Source organism: Heterodontus francisci, chromosome 18 (assembly GCF_036365525.1).
Source record: "Heterodontus francisci isolate sHetFra1 chromosome 18, sHetFra1.hap1, whole genome shotgun sequence".
Classification (NCBI taxonomy): domain Eukaryota; kingdom Metazoa; phylum Chordata; class Chondrichthyes; order Heterodontiformes; family Heterodontidae; genus Heterodontus; species Heterodontus francisci.
In genome coordinates, this window is record NC_090388.1 from 51,980,537 (window position 1) to 52,001,916 (window position 21,380).

Here is a 21,380-nt window from a genome sequence, read left to right on the forward strand (position 1 = left end):
TTGGTTGCCCTTAAAGCTGGATCCATTTGCCCGTGTGCATTGGTCTAATGTTTTTGAGTAAGCAATGCAGATCACCAATGAAAATCCTCAAAAGGACTGGTGGAAGGTGAGGAAAGGATAGGTTACAAATACTGGAGGGAATACAATAAATACTTTAACTGCAATCTATGGATCTAGAGCAGGGTTGTCCCACCTTTTCAGGTGGAGGGCCGCATTACGATTTTTGCTTGGCTAGTCAGCAAATTTCGAAAGATAAAGGCATTAAACATTTATCTTACCAATAAAAACAACAAAAAAATGTGCATTTTTGTGAAGAAGCTTTAAATGAGAAGACTAATTTATTGACTTACTTTCTCGTCACTATATTGAAAACTGATTTAGTGACATTCTTGTTTTTGCTTGTATAAGTAGTCAATCTCTGCCCGCACACTTGATGTAGCGATGCAGAGTATTCTGGATAGATATCCATCTGTCAGGAGTGATCTTTATCTCTCTCTCTCTGTCTCTGTCTCTCTCCTTGTGTTCCCCCCTCTCTGTGTTGTTCCCCCTTTCTATGTCGTCCTCTCTCTGTCCCCCCTCTCTCTGTTCCCCCTCTCTCTCTGTCCCCCCTCTCTCTCTGTCCCCTCTCTCTTTGTTTGCCCCTCTCTCTCTGTCCCCCTCTCTCCCTTTGATTCTCCCTCTCTCTTTCTGTTCCCCTTCTCTCTCTGTTCCCCTTCTGTCTTTGTTTCCCTCGCTCTCTTTTTCCCCTCTCTCTGTTCCCCCCTCTCTCTGTCCCCTCCCTCTTTGTTTCCCCCTCTCTCTCTCTGTCCTCCTCTCTCTCTTTGTTTCCCCTCTCTGTCTTTGTTTCCCCCTTCTCTGTTTCCCCTCTCTCTCTGTTTCCCCCACCCCTCTCTGTCTGTCCCCCCCTCTCTCTAGATTCTAGCGGATGGAGTCCTGAAGTGTACATGAAGGGTTGGGAAACTCTTCCTTGATACAAAATCAGTAACCAACGTTGAACATACATAAACTTCTTACAATTAAGAGTTGTTGAGGAAACCCCAACTATTTTGCATGTATTAGAAAACCCAGATTTGAGGCCATGTTGGCAACAGAGCAGATGTGAATTTTCCATGTGATGTCTGATATTCAGTTTACAAGGTATACTGTTGAGCAAGAGCAAAAGACAGTTGTCGGACTACGGAAAGCAGTCAAGAATGCTCAAAGATCATTCCAGTTATCTGATCTATAGTACCAAACACGATGGAACTGGTAAACAGAATTGTACTTGTTATAGAATATTTTGTTTGACACATATATTAGACCGTGGTCAGTATAGCCAGGGAAGTATGGAAGTCACCTGTGATCTGTACTCACCATTAAAACTACAGCTGGAAGTGGAGTGTGGCGTCGTATGTGGATCATGGAGAAGAGAGTTGGCCATTGATTTTCTCTTGAAGCCACAAAGAATACCCTTTTGCAAGACAGAAAATAGCAAGTATTATCAAGGATGTTGTACACTTTGTCTGCAGCCCATGTATCTCAGGGTCAGTTCCTGATCTGTACAGCACTCATTGGGTAAAAGAGATAGTTGCTTTTTTAACACTGAGCTCAGATTTTTTTTGTGCTCAGTGTAATCAACTGCTCCAGTGAGAACCCTTGCTCCCTACAACTGGAGTGTGAAGTTGTTCACTTGCAGTGCAGTAAAGTAGCACTGTCCAGGAATTGTTGTTACTGTAATGAGCTCACTGAATTGACAGAAGCCCTCTTGTATTCTCCTCATATATGGATAGTGGAAGATTAAATATTTATCAGATGGCAAATTAAGCTGTAAACTACGAATCATTAAGTTACATCAGTAGAATCAACCCAATGCAGCAGCTTTAATTTGATTACAGAATTTCAATGTTCTACCATTACAAAAATAACAAAAGACCCAACCAACGTTTTCCTAACTCTCTTAACAATACTAAACCCACACTGGTAACTGTATCATCTCTTTATGTGAGGTTTAGTGCACCAACACTGAGTCTCTAACCTTCATCTTGAGGGGGTCAAAAGAACTGAAGAACTGGCAGAAACATGTGCCTCTTCCTAGACAAAGAGCTGTCAATCAACTCTCACCCCCAGCAACAGGCAGCTTCCTTCAGGGTGCTCAGCTGGAGACTCCCTTTCCAGCAATTAATTCCCCTTTGTGTCACAAATCCATTTTACAACTTGCTCCTAGATCTGTTGCATTGCTCACAGAAAACACATCTGTTCCATGTCTGGGCACGTTGAACAATGAAGAACTATTTGTACATATGTTCCATACACCACATTGTGACTTTGCTGTCATTGATAAAAGGCTAAAGCAATCGACACTTCTCAATGCAGAGGAAATTGGGGAACTGCAGGAACAGGCATGTGTGCTACAATCAAATGTAAGGATGGATCTCTTCCCTGCTCAACTTGGTAAACTTTAAATATGAGAAACAATTCTGTTACAGAATTTAGAATTTGTAGTTCAATTTCAATTAATAATTATCCAATAATATCAAAGAGTAGCCAAAGTTATTTGGTAACAGACTGACTCAAATTGGCCTTTTTCAGGTGCTAAATTACTTGTTACTATTTCCACTGATGTTTGGCTGCAATATGCTTCATTTGATGCATAGTTGTTGCAGACTGACCTTGGGCTGGCTGACAGAGAAGGGCTTTTTGCAAGCATGCTTTGATGCATTGTCAGAGCTCCTCTCTCCTCAGTACCTAATCTTTAATGTTAGGAGAGCACAGGTGGAAGTATACATTCTCCTGTGAAAATATTCTTTACCTAGTTTCCAGAAGATCCAATTGATTATGCAGGGACTTTCAAAATGCAGCTTTGCACTGGGCTGAAATGATACTGCAGGCACCAAAGTGTTCTTGGAAATGGTCTCAGGTTGCTTGGATTTTGTGCATTTGAGAGTCAGATCTGGAGTTATTCTGCTTCTCGTGTTAATGTGCACATGAAACCACTTCATATATTAATTTAAGAGTGTCGTATAATTGTTTCTTTACACATTATTTGCTGCTGGAAGCATTTATCAGTTTTTGATGGTCGAAAGGAGAAGAATTTCCCCCTTAAACTAACCAGCAAGCTGAGAAATGGTGAAACTCTGGACATTAGTGTAATGAGTTCTTTATGTTGTCTGATGCAGCATAAATGAGATGTGTAGAGTCCAGTTGGTTGAAGATCTCAAGCAGGTTTATTAACAGCTGAGCTATTATGTACAGTACAGAGTAAACTATATACAGAACCTTCCTCAAGGTGTTACAGTTGCAGAGTGACTCTGGCTCTGAGTCACATGACTACCTACTGGTACTTAACTCATTAACATACTAAGATCTTAAAGGGACATCACTTTTAAAGGCAATACAACAGTTAGTACAATTCAGCAACCAGTGCAGGGTTTTGTCCTCAACTTTCAGTGTAAAGGAAACACTTTATTATGTCAGAGTCATCACTAAGCTCCACAGACAACCCAAATACTACCTGGTAACAGAAAATAGCCCTCCGGTTATTGCCCCAAGGCATGACAGCGCAACAAGAATTTGAATCACTGTGGAGAAGCTTTTCAGGGTCCGATCTCCAAAGGTCTAAAGAAAAAAAAGCTCAAAATCATTATTTGTAAACAGAGTTTTCCCTCCATACAATTTCACTGAAATGTTGACTAATGATCCACAGGCAGTATAGGCATGAATGAATGACCTGCTTTGAGGTAGCAGGTCAGTACAAGTATCTTGCAGAACCTTCTCTTCATGAATTTTAAAGTGCGATAACAGGAACATTCTCATCTGGCTCATCCAGCTTTTTTCAAACAACAATTTGCATTAATGTAGAATGTTGTGGTGTTTAGGAAGGGAGTTCCAAAAGAGACAGCTTAATATTCTGCCATTAATAGTGGGTCAAGGAGAGGGCAGGTTGTACAAAAGGTTAGGTACAAAGGACTAAAGGATATGGGAGGGGATATAAGGACAGAGGAGTTAACAGCAATTTGTTGAGATGAGGCTGTGGAGGAAACTTTTGCCTCAAGTTACTGTTCAGCTCAATGCCTTTTCATAAAATCATAGAAAAATTATGGCACAGAAAGAGGCTATTCAGCTGTCTGTGCCGGCTGTAAAAAACTAGCCACCCAATCTAATCCCACCTTCCAGCACCTGGTCCGTAGCCTTGCAGGTTATAGCACTTCAGGTGCGTGTCCAGGTACCTTTTAAAAGAGTTGAGTGTTTCTGCCTCCACCACCAATCCGGGCAGTGAATTCCAGACACTCTCCACCCTCTGGGTGAAAACGTTGTTCCTCATGTCCCCTCTAATCCTTCTACCAATCACCTTAAATCTGTGCCCCCGGTAATTGACCTCTCCGCTAGGGGAAACAGGTCCTTCCTGTCTACTCTATCCAGGCCCCTCATAATTTTGTTCACCTCAATTAAGTCACCCCACAGCCTCCTCTGTTCTAAGGAAAACAACCCTAGTCTACCAATCTTTCCTCATAGCTGCAACTTTCAAGCTCTGGCAACATTCTTGTAAATCTCCTCTGTACCCTCTCCAGAGCAATTATATCCTTCCTGTAATGTGGTGACCAGAACTGTACGCAAAACTCCAGCTGTGGCCTAACTAGCGTTTTATACAGTTCCAGCATTACATCCCTGCTTTTGAATTCTATACCTTGGCCAATAAAGGAAAGCATTCCATATGCCTTTTTAACCACTCTATCTATCTGTCCTGCCACCTTCAGGGACCTGTGGATATGCACTCCAAGGTCTCTCACTTCTTCTACCCCTCTCAATATCCTCCCATTTATTGTGTATTCCCTTGCTTTATTTGCCCTCCCCAAATGCATTACCTCATACTTCTCTGGATTGAATTCCATTTGCCACTTTTCCACCCACTCAACCAAACCATTGATATCATTCTGGAGTCTACAGCTATCCTCTTCACTATTAACTACACAGCCAATTTTTGTGTCATCTGCAAATTTCCCAATCATGCCTCCCACATTTAAGTCCAAATTATTAATATATACCACAAACAGCAAGAGACCCAACACTGAGCCCTGTGCAACCCCACCCGAACCTGCTTTCCATTCGCAAAAACATCCGTCGACCACTACCCTTTGTTTCCTGTCACTGAGCCAATTTTGGATCCAACTTGCCACTTTCCCCTGTTGGCTAAAAAAGTTCTCTTGAATGCAGTTCAAGAATTGTGTGTCCTCTGTGCCCTTCACACGGTTTGTATCCCTGTTGATATTAGGGTAGTTGAAATCCCCATCTATTATTGCTCTATAGTTTTTGCACTCAGATATTTGCCTACAAATTTGTTCTTCTATCTCCCTCTCACTATTTGGGTGTCTATAGTACACTCCTAGTAGTGTAGCTTCCCCTTTTTTATTTCTGAGCTCAATCCATATGGCTTCATTTGATGATTCATTTAGCATATCACCCCTCCTCACAGCTGTTATTGAATCCTTAACGAATAATGGTACACCATTTCATTTTCATTTTACGTCCTTTTTATGTTTTAATGCTCTTTGTCACAATATTTGCCTTTTCAGAGAAATGGGAGCTGAAAATTCATAGCCATTCTGCTGCACTCCCACTGTAACTCTGGTGGAAGTACAGTGAAAGAGCTGCAAATAAAATTACCTAGAAATGCCAGGTCCTAACCTTGCTCCAGAATTTCTATCTGGTGGTGTTCGGAGAGCCTACATCCATCTTAAGGTGCGCCTGAGGGAGGCGGTGGCGTAGTGGTAATGACACTGGACTGGTAGCCCAGAGGCCCAGGCTAATGCTCTGGGGACATGGGTTCGAATCCCACCACAGCAGATGGTGAAATTTGAATTCAATTAATAAATCTGGAATTAAAAAGCTAAAGTCTAGTGTGACCATGAAACCATTGTCGATTGTTGTAAAAACCCGTCTGGTTTACTAATGTCCTTTAGGGAAGGAAATCTGCCGTCCTTATCTGGTCTGGCCATATGTGGCTCCAGATCCACAGCAATGTGGTTGACTCTTAAAATGTCCTCTGAAATGGCCACTCAGGGCAATTAGGGATGGGCAATAAATGCTGGCCGAGCCAGTGACGCCCACGTCCCATGAACGAATAAAAAAAAATGATGCAGGAGGGGGCTGGTCAGGGTTAGGACTCCCTATGTCAGATGTTTCTGTGTCCCTGGTCTTTGAGGCCTAACAGCACATTGGCAGCTGGTACACTGGATGAAACCAGGCCTGTCAGGCCACCAAGTGGTAGGAGTGGGCCAACCTTGTGTTCCAGGTCACCTCAGAAGAGGAGGGCCCATTTTAATCTGATAACTTTTTCTTGGCAGACTTCTAACAAAGAGGCCCTGGGCGGTGGGGGTAGGGGTGGAAACAGAATGTTCTTTTGTGTTCATACATCTATTTAACATGAGGATGCTTCTTTCTTTCCCTGGTAATTACATACCAAAATAAGCTGGGTTCAAAGTTCACAATAAAAATTGAACAGGAGGAAATGAATATAGGATAAAAATAGATTATAGTGAGTGTTCTTGGTTACCTACCACAGCTACTGCATCAGACGCTAACACTTCATCTGCTGTCAATACTGTGTAGTAAGCCACATTTGCCAGCAGGTAGAGTATAGTAACAATGATCAGAGAGGAGATAATTGCCAGAACAATATTCCTACAAAACACAATCATAACCAGAAACAGTTTGATACAATTAACTTTGCTGAAAATTCATTTCAAACTTTCAGTGATAAATGTCAGTTTGATGATGTTTATACTTGGTGCATTGGAGGTCAATGCCACATGGTGAGAGGAAGTATATACACAATTCCATAGATATCGAGATTAAGTACTTAGCATGAGATAGCAGTTAGCATGAGGGAGATGACCTGCTCCATGCTGCTCTCTCCCTATTTCTGCTAGTTCAGGAATTAAGAACTGAGGACCCAGTCAAAAATTAGAGCCAGACCTTTCAGGAGTGAAATTAGGAAACATTTTATCACGCAAAGGGTGGTAGAAGTTTGAAAATCTCTTCCACAAACAGCATTGATGCTAGGTCAATAGTTAATTTTAAAACAAAGATTGTTAGATTTTTGTTAGCCAAAGTTATTAAGAGTTATGGAGTAAAGGCAGGTATATGGGGTTAGATTTTCTAGTGGGCTTCAGGACCCTGACGTTGGGATCAAATGGGAGCCCTGAGCCTGCACTTGTCGCAGTAAGACTGGCAGCACAATTTTCTTGGAAGTGGCCTCCTAATTGGCCGCCTCCGTGCACACCATGCTATTAAGGATTGTGGGTGGGCTCCCAATGCTGCAGGTCCAATCAGAGGGCCGACAGCTCTCGGGCCTTGGAAACCCCAATAGGAGAGGTGGGCAGGTCAGGGACCATAAGGGTGCCTTAACATGGAGGTACCCTTGTTGGCCAAGACAGAAGGCCTCCACTGAAGCTGGGAAGGGCATCAGGATGGAGGGGAAATCCCCCTGCAGGATCAGACATGACCACGATTGCGGCCTTTCTTTCACCCCGCCCCTTCATTGGGGCATGGAACCTCTGGCTCAAATGGCTCCCCCGGCCTGCCACAGGGAGGCCTTAACCATCCTAATTGGCTGCCTGGTTCCATGGAACAGGCAGATGATTCTATTACCAGCCCAACCATGGGAAAGTTTCCTAGTGGCAAGAATGCATCAGGGCGCCGTCCTTAGGTGGCTCCTCCTGTTTTCCTGGCTCCCCTCCACCCCCAGACCTCTTTCCACGGGGCCAGGAAATTCCAGCCGATGAACTTAGGTCGCAGATCGGCCATGATCTCATTAAATGGTGGGACAGACTCGAGGAGCTAAATGGCCTACATCTATTTCAATGTTCCTCCCATCCTCTGGTCATGAGAACTCATTGGACATTGGTGAGTTACCAGCAGATTGAAAGCAAATGAACATAGTGCCTATATTCAGAAAGGCAACAAATGAAACACTGGCAACTACAAACCCATTAATCTTCCTTCGCTTCCAAGTCAAATAATGAAATCGATTATCAGATGTAATATTGAAGATTATCAGTACAATAATAACCTACTAAACAGTTATTAACATTGATTCAAAAAGGAAAGTTCTGCCGTCCAACTTCCTTGACTTCTTTGAAGATGTGACATCCCAAGTGAACTGTGGTAAGCCTTCCAATATGTTATACCTGGACTTAAAGAAGGCATTTGATGAAGTTCCACATGAAAGGCTATTTATTTTTAAAACTGTAGGAATCCAGACAAGAAATTGACTGAAGGGTTGAAAATATTGGATATTTGTTAGAGCAATTACATCAGGATAAAGTGGTGGCATGGGGGCAGGGTGATGGAGGAGGGGGTTCAGAAGTACTAAGTACAAAGGTGATGAACATGTGGAATGGACACACGGATAGAGTGATGGAGGCAAAAGCCCTGACATAATTTTAACAAATAATTAGGTGTTGCAGTGGGAGTCACTGAAGGGTCATTTGGGATGGATGAATTAAGATGGGTTGAATGGCCTTCCTCATCCATAATTATTTTGTGATTTTGTGATTGTACCAAGCTTTGGATTAGGTCAGCCAATCACTCTTTGTTAGGAAATGGTACGTGATACAGAGATAGAAGGGAAAATAGAAGTTTATAAATGGGACAGGAATAATTTAAAAAAGGGATAAAATCCCTCATAAAAGAAGGATAAGAGAAAATAAAACAAACAGGTGCTTTGTTATGGTTTAATTAACTACTGAGCCAATGTATTGGGATAAAGGGAAACCAACATTCACTTGTTTAAAGTGCATCTTCTACAAAACAGCTCTGTCAAACTTTTATCTCTCTGTGAGGGAGAGGATCAGTGCATCACTTTCACTAAATTAATACCATGTATCAAACAAAAAAAAATGCCAAACACTTATTCTTGAATGCAGTACCCCTTTAAACTAGTCCAGGAGTCTTATTGGCAAAATTTTTAGAATAAAAAGAGAAAAACTATTGCGTTTATGTAACACTTTTCATGTTCTCGGGTTGTCCCAAAGCATTCCAATGAATGTCTTTAAAAATCTAGTCACTATTGCTACAAAGGCAAATGTGGCAGTCAATTTGTGCACAGCAAGGTTCTGTGGGCAGCAAAAGAAATAAATGAGATAAATTTGGTTTTGATGATGTTTAATTGAGGGGTAAATGTTAGCCAAGTCACAAGGAGAAATCTCCAGCTCTTCTTTCAATAATGTCATGGGGACTTCCACATTCACCTAAATAGGCAGGCTGGACCTCAGTTTACTTTCCTTCTGAAAGATAATGCAGCACTAAATTAAATGCTGGAGTGGGATTTAAACTCATGGCCTTCTGATGAAAGGATTATATAATTATTTATTTGCTGCTTGTTAGGTTTTGACGCAACTGCAATACATACTTTTCTGGGTTAATAATCTCCTCTGTGACGAAGTTCATATAAAACCTAAAAGAAGAAATTCAGAATTAGTCACAATTTAGAAAAACATTAACATGTGATTGTTACTATGTGCCATTATCACATTTCAGTAGCCATCACTTATTGACAAACACCATACTAACACCCAGAAGTTGGATATTCTTCACTGAGATAACACACACCACCCTCACAAATTAACACACCAGTCTCACTTCCCTCACATAACACACACCACTCTCACGTCCCTCAAATTAATGCACGCTATTTACATGCCCCTTGCATATTAACACGCACCACTCATGCCTCTCATATATTAACACACACGACTCACACGTCCCTCATTCTATCTGTGCAGATCAATCATTATACCAATTGTTCATGCATACCAATTGCACCCTTTTCAACTGGTAATACACGTGACTGGTTATAGTTCAGGCTTGTCCCTAACAGTTCCAACCTCATAGTCCCGCAACCCCGGACAGCCCGCTTCTATCTCCTTCCCAAAATCCACAAACGGGACTGTCCCGGCAGACCCATTGTGTCAGCCTGCTCCTGCCCAACTGAACTTATTTCTTCCTATCTAGACTCTATCTTTTCTCCGCTGGTCCAGTCTCTTCCCACCTACATCCGTGACTCTTCTGACGCCCTACGTCATTTTGACAATTTCCAGTTTCCTGGTCCCAACCGCCTCCTCTTCACTATGGATGTCCAATCGCTCTACACCTCCATCCCCCACCAGGATGGTTTGAGGGCTCTCTGCTTCTTCCTGGAACAGAGGCCCAACCAGTCCCCATCCACCACCACCCTCCTCCGCCTGGCTGAACTTGTTCTCACATTGAACAACTTCTCCTTCAACTCCACGCACTTCCTTCAAGTAAAAGGTGTCGCTATGGGTACCCGCATGGGTCCTAGTTATGCCTGTCTTTTTGTGGGATATGTCGAGCATTCTTTGTTCCAGTCCTACTCAGGCCCCCTCCCCCAACTCTTTTTCCGGTACATTGATGACTGTATCGGTGCCGTTTCCTGCTCCCGCCCCGAACTAGAAAACTTTATCAACTTTGCTTCCAATTTCCACCCTTCTCTCACCTTTACATGGTCCATCTCTGACACTTCCCTTCCCTTCCTCGACTTCTCTGTCTCCATCTCTGGGGATAGGTTGTCTACCAATATCCATTATAAGCCCACTGACTCCCACAGCTACCTCGACTACACTTCTTCACACCCTACCTCCTGTAAGGACTCCATTCCATTCTCCCAGTTTCTCCGTCTCCGACGCATCTGCTCTGATGATGCTACCTTCCATGACGGTGCTTCTGATATGACCTCCTTTTTCCTCAACCGAGGATTTCCCCCCACTGTGGTTGACAAGGCCCTCAACCGTGTCCGACCCATTCCCCGCACCTCTACCCTCACCCCTTCCCCTCCCTCCCAGAACCGTGACAGGGTTCCCCTTGTCCTCACTTTTCATCCCACCAGCCTCCATATCCAAAGGATCATCCTCCGCCATTTTCGCCACCTCCAGCGTGATGCCACTACCAGTCGCATCTTCCCCTCCCTTCCCCTGTCAGCATTCCGAAGGGATCGTTCCCTCCGCGACACCCTGGTCCACTCCTCCATTACCCCCACCACCTCGTCCCCGTCCCAGGGCACCTTCCCTTGCAATCGCAGGAGGTGTAACACCTGCCCATTTACCTCCTCTCTCCTCACTATCCCAGGCCCCAAACACTCCTTTCAGGTGAAGCAGCGATTTACTTGTACTTCTTTCAATGTAGTATACTGTATTGGCTGCTCACAGTGTGGTCTCCTCTACATTGGGGAGACCAAGCGCAGACTGGGTGACCGCTTTGCGGAACATCTCCGCTCAGTCCGCAAGCAGGACCCTGAGCTTCCGGTTGCTTGCCATTTCAACACTCCCCCCTGCTCTCATGCTCACATCTCTGTCCTGGGATTGCTGCAGTGTTCCAGTGAACATCAACGCAAGCTCGAGGAACAGCATCTCATCTACCGATTAGGCACACTACAGCCTGCCGGACTGAACATTGAGTTCAATAATTTCAGAGCATGACAGCCCCCCACTTTACTTCCATTTTTAGTCATTTTTAGTTATTTTTTCTTCCTTTTTTTTGCATTCCTTTTTACATTTTTTGCATTTATTTCATTTCATCTTAGTTTGTTCAGTTTGCTTACCCACTGTTTTTTTCAGGTTGTTTTTCTTCAGGTTTGCACTTGCTGATGTTCTATATTCAGTATATTCACACCTAATCTGTACTAATGCTTTGTCTTTCAAAACACCATTAACATATTGTTTGCCTTTGCTCCGTGACCTTTTGGTCAGCTATGTGGCCTGGTCCAATCTGCACCTTCTCCTTTGTTATCTCTTGCCCAACCCCCACCTCACTTGTTTATAATCTGTGACTTTTCTAATATTTGTCAGTTCCGAAGAAGGGTTACTGACCCGAAACGTTAACTCTGCTTCTCTTTCCACAGATGCTGCCAGACCTGCTGAGTGAATCCAGCATTCCTTGTTTTTGTTCCTAACAGTTCTGGATTGTTTAAGTGGCTTGGCGATCGTTTCCTTAAGCACATTGAAACTCTTACAAACTGAACTTGTGTCATAATTCTTTGCCATGTATGTGTTAGTATAGTCGAAGTTTAACAATTGTCCATCATTGCAATAAACTGCTTACTAAAGGATATATGGGATGCCCACCGCATCTTCTGTCTTGTGGAAGATAGAACAATATCACTTATTGGACTGCTTTGTATAGGCTAAACCATCATACTGGGATTAATGTGCCTTTCTCATAAAGTTTAGTTTCACCATTTCTTGGAGTCATGCAGTCATTATGGAACAGAAGGAAGCTATTCAGCCCATTGAGTCTATGCAGCTCTCTGTAGAAAAATTCAGTCAGGCCCATTCACCTGCTCTGTCCCCGTAGCCCTGCAAGTTTATTTTCCTCAACTGCTTATTCAATTTCCTTTTGAAATCATTGATCATCTGCACTTCCACCACCCTCATAGGCAGCGAGCTCCAGGTCATTACCACTCACTGTGTAAAAAAAATTCTTTCTCACATTCCCCTTGTATCTCTTGCCCAAAACCTTAAATCTGGGTTCTTTATTGTACCATCAGCTAATTGGAACAAATTTTCTTTGTCCTTATCCAAACCTGTTATAATCTTGTATGCCTCTATCAGATCTGCCCTCAACCTCCTTTGCTCCAAGGAGAACATCCCCAGCTTCTCCAACTAACCTTGTAGCTAAATTCCCTCATCCATGGAACCAATCTGGTAAATCTCCTCTGCATCCTCTCAAGGACTTTCACATCCTTCCTAAAGTGTGGTGACCAGAACTAGATGCAATACTCTAGTTGTGGCCTAACCATAACTTTATAACGGTTCAGCATAACTTCCCTATGTTGGTACTCAATGCCTCTATTTATGAAGCCCAAGATCCCATATGCTTTCTCTCTCAAAATGTCCTGCCACCTTCAAAGATCTATGCACATAAACCCCTAGGTCCCTCTGTCCCTGCACGCTCTTTAGAATCGTGCTACTAAGTATATATTGCCTCCCCCTATCCCTTCTGTCAAAATGCATAACCTCGCAGTTCTTTGTATTAATTACATCTGCCACTTGTCTGTCTATTCTACTAGCCTATTTATATTCTGTTGCGATCGATTGGTATCATTCTCATTGTTTGCCAGACCTCCAAGTTTGGTATCATCAGAAAATTTTGAAATGTTATTTTTTATTCCGATATCCAAATCATTTATATATAAATGATTATATATATATCTCAAAAAAACTGTGGTCCCAGCACTGACCCTTGGGGAACATCACTGTCTACCATCCTCCAGTATGAAAAACAACCATTTACCATAACTTGCTGTTTTCTGTCCTTAAACCAATTTTTTATCCAAGCTGACACTTACACTTCTATTCCACGAACCTCAGTTTTGTTAACCTCTTGTGTGATACTTTGTCAAACACTTTCTTGAAATCCATGTGGACAACACCCACTGCATTTCCTTCATCAACCTTCTCTGTTACTTCATCAAAAAATTCAATTAGATTAGTCTGCCTTTTGTAAATCTGTGCTGGCTCTCCTTAATGAACTCAAAGTTGTCCAAGTTAATTTTACCCTGATTATTGTTTCTAAAATCTTACCCATCACTGATGTTAAACTGACCAGCCTTCATTTACTAGGAATGTCCTTACATCCTTTCTTGAACAAGGGTGTCACATTTGCCACTTTCCAATTTCTGACACCTCCCCTGTATCTAGGGAAGATTGGAAAATTATGGCAAGCCCTTCCACTATCTCCATCCCAATTTCTCTTAGGAACCTGAGATGCAAGACATCCAAACCAGGTGACTTATCCACTCCAAGCATAGCCAGCCTTTCCAGTACTTTCTGCCTATCAATTTTCACCCCATCCATTACCTCTACTTTTACTGATATTTTGCCAGCATCCTCTTCCTTAGTAAACACCAATACAAAGTCTTCATTAAGTATTCTAGCCTTGCCCTGTGCCTTTATGCATATATCACCCTCTTTGTCCCTGACAGGCCCTACCCCAACTCTTACTACCCACTTTCTGTTTACATACTGGTAGAAGAATTTTGGGTTCCCTTTTATACTGCTAGATCCCCTCTAATCCTATTGAAGTTAACCTCTTCCAATTTAGAAGTTCTACTTTAGATTGTTCCTTGCTCTTGCCAAATTAAACACTGTATTTATTCCCCAGAATAAAGCACACCAAACCAGGTTTCTTTAAACAACAACAAATTAACTATTTATTAATAAATCAATTTTAAATGATAATGAGATAATCCTATATGTATGAACAGATTTTATAACTTCTTATTCTTCTGAGCCCTCATGCACACACATACATTCAAAATAAAATAACTGGGTTGTAAATCCTGGTGGGTTATTTCTGGTTCGGTGAGGTGTCCCAGAGTTGAATAGTCAGATGCTACTCAAAGTCTCCAGGTGAAATTAATGAACAGTCTGTGCTGGATAGACATTAAAGGCAATTTGTCTACAGCAGGCATCACACAGATCTCCCAGCAAAAGGTTGCAGCAACAGGTCTACTTGGATTTCTAAGTAACAGTCCAACAGCAGAAACTTTTCTGAGGTTTCAGGATCTTTCAAACACACAAAAAAGGCGACGGGACTCACTTTTGAGGCAGAGAGTTTCCAGAGACTGGAGACAACAAGTATCTTTCCACCCTTAACAATGCACAGCTTCCTATCAGCAAAGAAACCTTTCTCCAAAGCAGTGATTCTCTTTCTCTGGGTCTTTTCTCTCTGCAGGGGTCTTCTCCCCTCTCTTCAGGCAGATCAAAACCACACGTTAAATGTAAGATTCCTTTTTTACACAAAAGAGACAAGCATTCCACTCAGGGAGAGTTCTTTTTCTGGTCTGCAAACTGGTCTTTTACTTCCTTTCAGAGAGAGGTCTCTTTTTCTGGTTTCCAAAAACAGGTTTCAGCCCAAACTATTTTTTTCTTGCAAAAGAGAAACTAAGAACTCCCCAGCAGCCAAACATGTGTTCTCCTGAAGACATTTCAGTAACTCTTCCCCCTCTTTTCCCTTTACTCTAACATTATCCCAATTAATATTTGGATAACTGAAGTCCCCGAATATCACCACTCTATATAGGTCTTACACATTTGGAGGTCAATAGAATAACTCCAGTATTGTGATCATCCCCTTTGCTTCTTAACTCTAACCAAATGGATTCTGTCTTTGTCCCTCAAGGACATCCTCTCTTTCGAAAACTACAATGTCTTCCCTAATCAGTACTGCCACCCACCTCCCTGTTATCCTTCCCTATCTTTTCTGAACACTGAATATTAAGCACCCATCCTCACTATAGCCCTTTCCTATCCTGAGTGGCGTCAAACAGGGCTGTGTTCTCGCACCCACACTTTTTGGGATTTTCTTCTCCCTGCTGCTTTCACATGCGTTCAAGTCCTCTGAAGAAGGAATTTTCCTCCACACAAGATCAGGGGGCAGGTTGTTCAACCTTGCCCGTCTAAGAGCGAAGTCCAAAGTACGGAAAGTCCTCATCAGGGAACTCCTCTTTGCTGACGATGCTGCTTTAACATCTCACACTGAAGAGTGCCTGCAGAGTCTCATCGACAGGTTTGCGGCTGCCTGCAATGAATTTGGCCTAACCATCAACCTCAAGAAAACAAACATCATGGGGCAGGATGTCAGAAATGCTCCATCCATCAATATTGGCGACCACACTCTGGAAGTGGTTCAAGAGTTCACCTACCTAGGCTCAACTATCACCAGTAACCTGTCTCTAGATGCAGAAATCAACAGGCGCATGGGAAAGGCTTCCACTGCTATGTCCAGACTGGCCAAGAAAGTGTGGGAAAATGGCGCACTGACACGGAACACAAAAGTCCGAGTGTATCAGGCCTGTGTCCTCAGTACCTTGCTCTATGGCAGCGAGGCCTGGACAACGTATGTCAGCCAAGAGCGATGTCTCAATTCATTCCATCTTCGCTGCCTCTGGAGAATACTTGGCATCAGGTGGCAGGACCGTATCTCCAACACAGAAGTCCTCGAGGCGGCCAACATCCCCAGCTTGTACACACTACTGAGTCAGCGGCGCTTGAGATGGCTTGGCCATGCGAGCCGCATGGAAGATGGCAGGATCCCCAAAGACACATTGTACAGCGAGCTCGCCACTGGTATCAGACCCACTGGCTGTCCATGTCTCCGCTATAAAGACGTCGGCAAACGCGACATGAAATCCTGTGACATTGATCACAAGTCGTGGGAGTCAGTTGCCAGCGTTCGCCAGAGCTGGCGGGCAGCCATAAAGACGGGGCTAAAATGTGGCGAGTCGAAGAGACTTAGTAGTTGGCAGGAAAAAAGACAGAGGCGCAAGGGGAGAGCCAACTGTGCAACAGCCCCGACAAACAAATTTCTCTGCAGCACCTGTGGAAGAGCCTGTCACTCTAGAATTGGCCTTTATAGCCACTCCAGGCGCTGCTTCACAAACCACTGACCACCTCCAGGCGCGTATCCATTGTCTCTCGAGATAAGGAGGCCCAAAAGAATCCTCACTATTTTTAAGCCATGTTTCCAGTATTGCCACTACATCATATTCCCCCACATTTATTTGTGCTTGTAGCTCACCAACCTTATTCACCACACTTTGTGCATTTACATGCATTCTAAGCCTGTCTTTTTATTCCTTGCAGTCCTTCTTAGTCTGCACTTATCTAATATGGTACTACTTCCTTCTCTAGTACTATCCAACACCCTCACTCCTTTATGCACCTTATTCCGCTTTTCTACTTCAATTGCCCACCCCTTGCCAATTTAGTTTAAACCTTCCCCTGCCAGACTAGTGAACCTCCCCATGACAGCATTGGTCCAGTCATGTTGAGGTGCAACCTGTCCCTTTTGAATAAGTGCCTCCTGCCTCAGAACTGGTCCCAATGCCCCAAGAATGTTAGACCCTCCCTCCAGCACCGTGCTTCAAGCCACATTTTGATCCTGCCTTTCTTCCTATGGACTATAACAGATCTTTCACATAGAATATATTGCCAGCAGGCATTCATTAATGACAGCTGAAAACACTACATTTAATATGTTCTTTTTGCTTTGAAGTGGGTGGATTGGTACACTATCCTTTTATCTTTCAGAATATGGTGGATCTGCTTCTGTTGATTGGAGGTAGTGTTTATTACTACGTAATATACGACAGGTTAATAATAATATCTATCATTGTTTACCTGACAGAAAATGTTGAAGGCACTCTTAAGAGAGAGCTTTGGTTCCTGACCAAAGATTGCAGCAGGGACTATCCATGTTGAAGCCTACACTAGTGGTATAAAGTTATTAATTGACAGGATATTCTTGACAATGTTATTTAAATCATGTTTTGTACAAAATTTATGAAGTGCTTGCTAGCTAGGAGATGCCTTCAAAGAACCTCATTTTGTAGTCAGTCTTTTGTTAATAGTTCTTAAAAATCTATTAACATTTTACAGAAAAGAGTTACCAAATGGCTCCAAAAAGTTTTGGCATTTCCGTTTAAACTGACTCAGTATTAAACTTTGCTTTTATAGTCAGCAAATTCTAGACTTATGTATAGTTGATCAGTTACAGCTACAGTAAAACTGCCCCAATGAATTTGGACTTGTTTCAAATCTTGGGTCAGAAGCTGAAAGGCTTTGTGCTTGTCTACTGCATCATTCAGTTCAATTTAAATGGTGCCCACTTTGATGAAAAGCAAAAAAGAAAGACTTGCATTTGTATAGCACCTTTCATAACCTTAGGGCATCCCAAAGCACTTTACAGCCAGTTAAGTACTTTAGACGTGCAGTCACTGTTGTCAGAAACGTGGCAGCCATTTGCATATAGCAAACTCCCACAAACAGCAACGACCAGATAATCTGTTTTAGTGATGTTGATTGAGGGATGAATATCGGTCAGGCCAACAGGGATAACTCTTCTGCTCTTCTTCGAAATATTGCCAAGGGATCTTTTATGTCCACCTGAGACAGCGGTGAGTATGTGAAGCTCGCTTGATGGCCCAGATTTTAACTTAACATGCTAACTGGGAATGAGGCAGGTGAGTGGTTAAAATATCAAAAATCTACTCACTGCCCACCCCTGCCAGGAAGCTGGCGACCAGCATTTTAACTGCCCAACTGAAACTTGTGCAAAAGGCACCCATCAGAAACAGCTGGGTGTCTCATAAATAAATGTAAATTGACGTCCTACGATGTCTTTGGGACCCCAACGCTTTCCTTTATTTGTTCTTCAGATGTGAGCATCACTGGCGAGGCCAGCATTTATCGCCCATCCCTAATTGCACTTGAGTCGGTGATAGTGAGTTGCCTTCTTGAACTGCTGAAGTCTGTGTGGTGTAGGTACTCCCACAATGCTGTTATAACCCAGCAACAGTGAAGGAATGGCGATATATTTCAAGTCAGATGGTGTGTGACTTGGGGGGAAATTTGCAGGTGGTGGTGTTCCCATGTGTCTACCACCCTTGTTCTTCTAGCTGGTAGAAGACCTAGATTTGGAAGGTGCTGTCAAATAAGGCTTGGCGAGTTGCTGCAGTGCAAGTTGTAGCTGGTGCACACTGCTGCCACTGTGCGCCAGTGGTGGAGGGAATGAATGTTTAAGGTGCTTTATGGGGCGCCAATGAAGCAGGTTGCTTTGTCTTGGATGGTGTTGAGCTTCTTGAGTGTTGTTGGAGCTGCACTCATCCAGGCAAGTGGAGAGTATTCCATCACATTCCTGATTTGTGCCTTGTAGATGGCAGAAAGGCTTTGGAGAATCAGGAGGTGGATTACTTTCCACAGGATTCCCAGCCCCTGACCAGCTGTTGTAGTCAGTGTTTATATGGCTGGTCCAGTTAAGTTTCTGTCAATGGTAACCTCAAGGATGTTTATGGTGGGGGAATTCAGAGATAATAGTGCTGTTGAATGCCAAGGGCAGATGGTTAGATTCTCTCTTGTTGGAGATGGTCATTCTCTGGCATTTGTGTGGCATGAATGTTACTTTCCACTTATCAGTTCAAGCTGGAATGTTGTCCATATCTTGCTGAATGTAAGCACAGACTGCTTCAGTATCTGAGGAGTTGGGAATAGTACTGAACACTGTGCAATCATCAGCGAACATCCCCATTTCTGACCTTGTGTTGGAGGGAAGGCCATTGATGAAGCAGCTGAAGATGGTTGGGTCTAGGACACTACCAGATGGAACTCCTGCAACAATGTCCTAGGGCTGAGATGATTGGTCTCCAACAACCACAACCATTTTCCTTTGTGCTAGGTATAACTTCAACCAGTAGAGAATTTTCCCCCTGATTCACCTTGACTTCAATTTTGCTAGGGCTCCGTGATGCCATACTCGGTCAAATGCTGCACTGATGTCCAGGGCAGTCACTCTCACCTCACTTCTGGAATTCAACTCTTTTGTCCACGTTAGGACCAAGGCTGTAATGAGGTCAGGAGCTGAGTGGCCCAAACTGAATATCGGTGAGCAGGTTGTTGCCAACTAAGTGCTGCTTGATAGCACTGTCAATGACACCTTCCATCATTTTGCTGATGATCAAGAGTAGACTAATGGGGGCAGTAATTTGCTGGATTGGATTCGTTCTGCTTTTTGTGGACAGGAAAATGTTCTGCTTTGTCGGGGAGATGCCAATGTTGTAGCTGTACTGGAACAGTTCAGCTAAAGGTGCGACTAGTTCCAGGGCACAAGTTTTCAGAATTACAGATGGAATGTTGTCGGTCCATAGCCTTTGCTGTATCCAGTGCCTTCAACTATTTCTTGATATCACATGGAAAGAATTGAATCTGCTGAAGGCTGGATGGTGGGGACCACAGGAAGGGGCTGAGCTGAATCATCCACTTGGCACTTCTGGCTGAAGTGGGGTGGGGATCCTCAGTGTGATGATAGGACTATATCTATACAACGACTGTGCAGTGGTCACTCCTACCAATACTGTCATGGACAGATGCATCTGCGGCAGCTTCTCAAAGACAATTAGGGATGGGCAATAAATGCTGGCTTGGCCAGCAACGCCCACATCCCATGAATGAATAAAAAAAAGGCTGGATTGTTGAGGACAAGGTCAAGTGGGTTTTTCCCTCTTGTTAGTTCACTCAACACCTGCCGCAGGCCCAGTATGGCAGCTATGTCCTTCAGGACTCAGCCAGTTCGATCAGTAGTGGTGCTACCGAGCCACTCTTGGTGGGCAGAACAGTGGTCCAAATAAAATCTCATGGGATTGGTCTCAGAAGCTGGAAGCAGTGACTGGAAGCATTACTTATAGGGGCACTCTTTTGCAGGCACTCTGTTCATCAGAATTTATGTGCTATTGTGATTATTTGATTTCCAAGCCATTTCTTAAATGGAAAATTGCTTCTATCTGGTTTTTGGTCTTTACTTACCCTGATTAAGCACTCATAGCTTATCATGTGTGCTATTTTTGCTTCATTCTTTTGGATAGAGGAACAGGTGGAAGAAGAGTAGACCTCTGTATCTCCACTCCATTTACCCACCTTTGGTCCATATCATTAACACCTTTACTAATAAAGATCCATCAATCTCAGGCTTGAAAATGTTAATTGACCCAGTTTTCACAGGCTTTTGGGGGAGAGGTGGCTGGATTTCAACTATCATTTGTATGAAAAAGTACTTGCTGATTTCACTCATGAATGACATAAGTTTAAGATTGTGCCCTCTTGTCATGGACCCCCAATAGATTCACTGTATCTATCCTATCAACTCCTTTTATTATCTGAAACCTCATTATCAGATTTCTTTAATCTTCTAAGTTCAAGGGAATACAAGCCAAGTTTATGCAATGTGTCCTCATAATTTAACCCTTTAAGCCCTGGTATAATTCTGGTGAATTTGTGCTGTATGGCCTCCATGGCCAATATATGCTTCCTGAGGTATGGTGCCTAAAATGGAATGCAGTCCTCCACATGTGGTCTCATTCAGTGCATCATGTACCTCCTCACTCTTACAGATCGCAAACTCCATTCACACACACCACTTGTACACCCCTCCCTCCTTTCACACAGATCACTTGTACACCCCTCCCTCCATTTACACACACCCCTCCCTCCATCCACACACACCACTTGTACACCCCTCCCTCCTTTCACACACACCACTTGTACACCCCTCCCTCCTTTCACACACACCACTTGTACACCCCTCCCTCATTCACACACACCACTTGTACACCCCTCCCTCCTTTCACACACACCACTTGTACACCCCTCCCTCCATCCACACACACCACTTGTACACCCCTCCCTCCATCCACACACACCACTTGTACACCCCTCCCTCCTTTCACACACACCACTTGTACACCCCTTCCTCCATCCACACACACCACTTGTACACCCCTCCCTCCTTTCACACACACCACTTGTACACCCATCCCTCCATCCACCCACACCACT

At 43.4% G+C, this 21,380-nt stretch overlaps 1 protein-coding gene across 2 annotated transcripts in view; it reads right to left on the reverse strand.

Annotated features, from left to right (window-relative positions):
- The window catches only part of LOC137379638 (cystine/glutamate transporter-like), an 81,522-nt gene that overhangs the window by 8,725 nt on the left and 51,417 nt on the right, over positions 1–21,380 (reverse strand). For both annotated transcript variants that reach the window (XM_068050752.1, XM_068050751.1), the window contains exons 6-9: positions 9,389–9,433; positions 6,534–6,657; positions 3,491–3,594; positions 1,354–1,450 (exon numbers count right to left, since the gene is read on the reverse strand). In XM_068050752.1, coding sequence (XP_067906853.1) covers positions 1,354–1,450; positions 3,491–3,594; positions 6,534–6,657; positions 9,389–9,433 — 370 coding nt within the window. The remainder of the gene's footprint in view (positions 1–1,353; positions 1,451–3,490; positions 3,595–6,533; positions 6,658–9,388; positions 9,434–21,380) is intronic.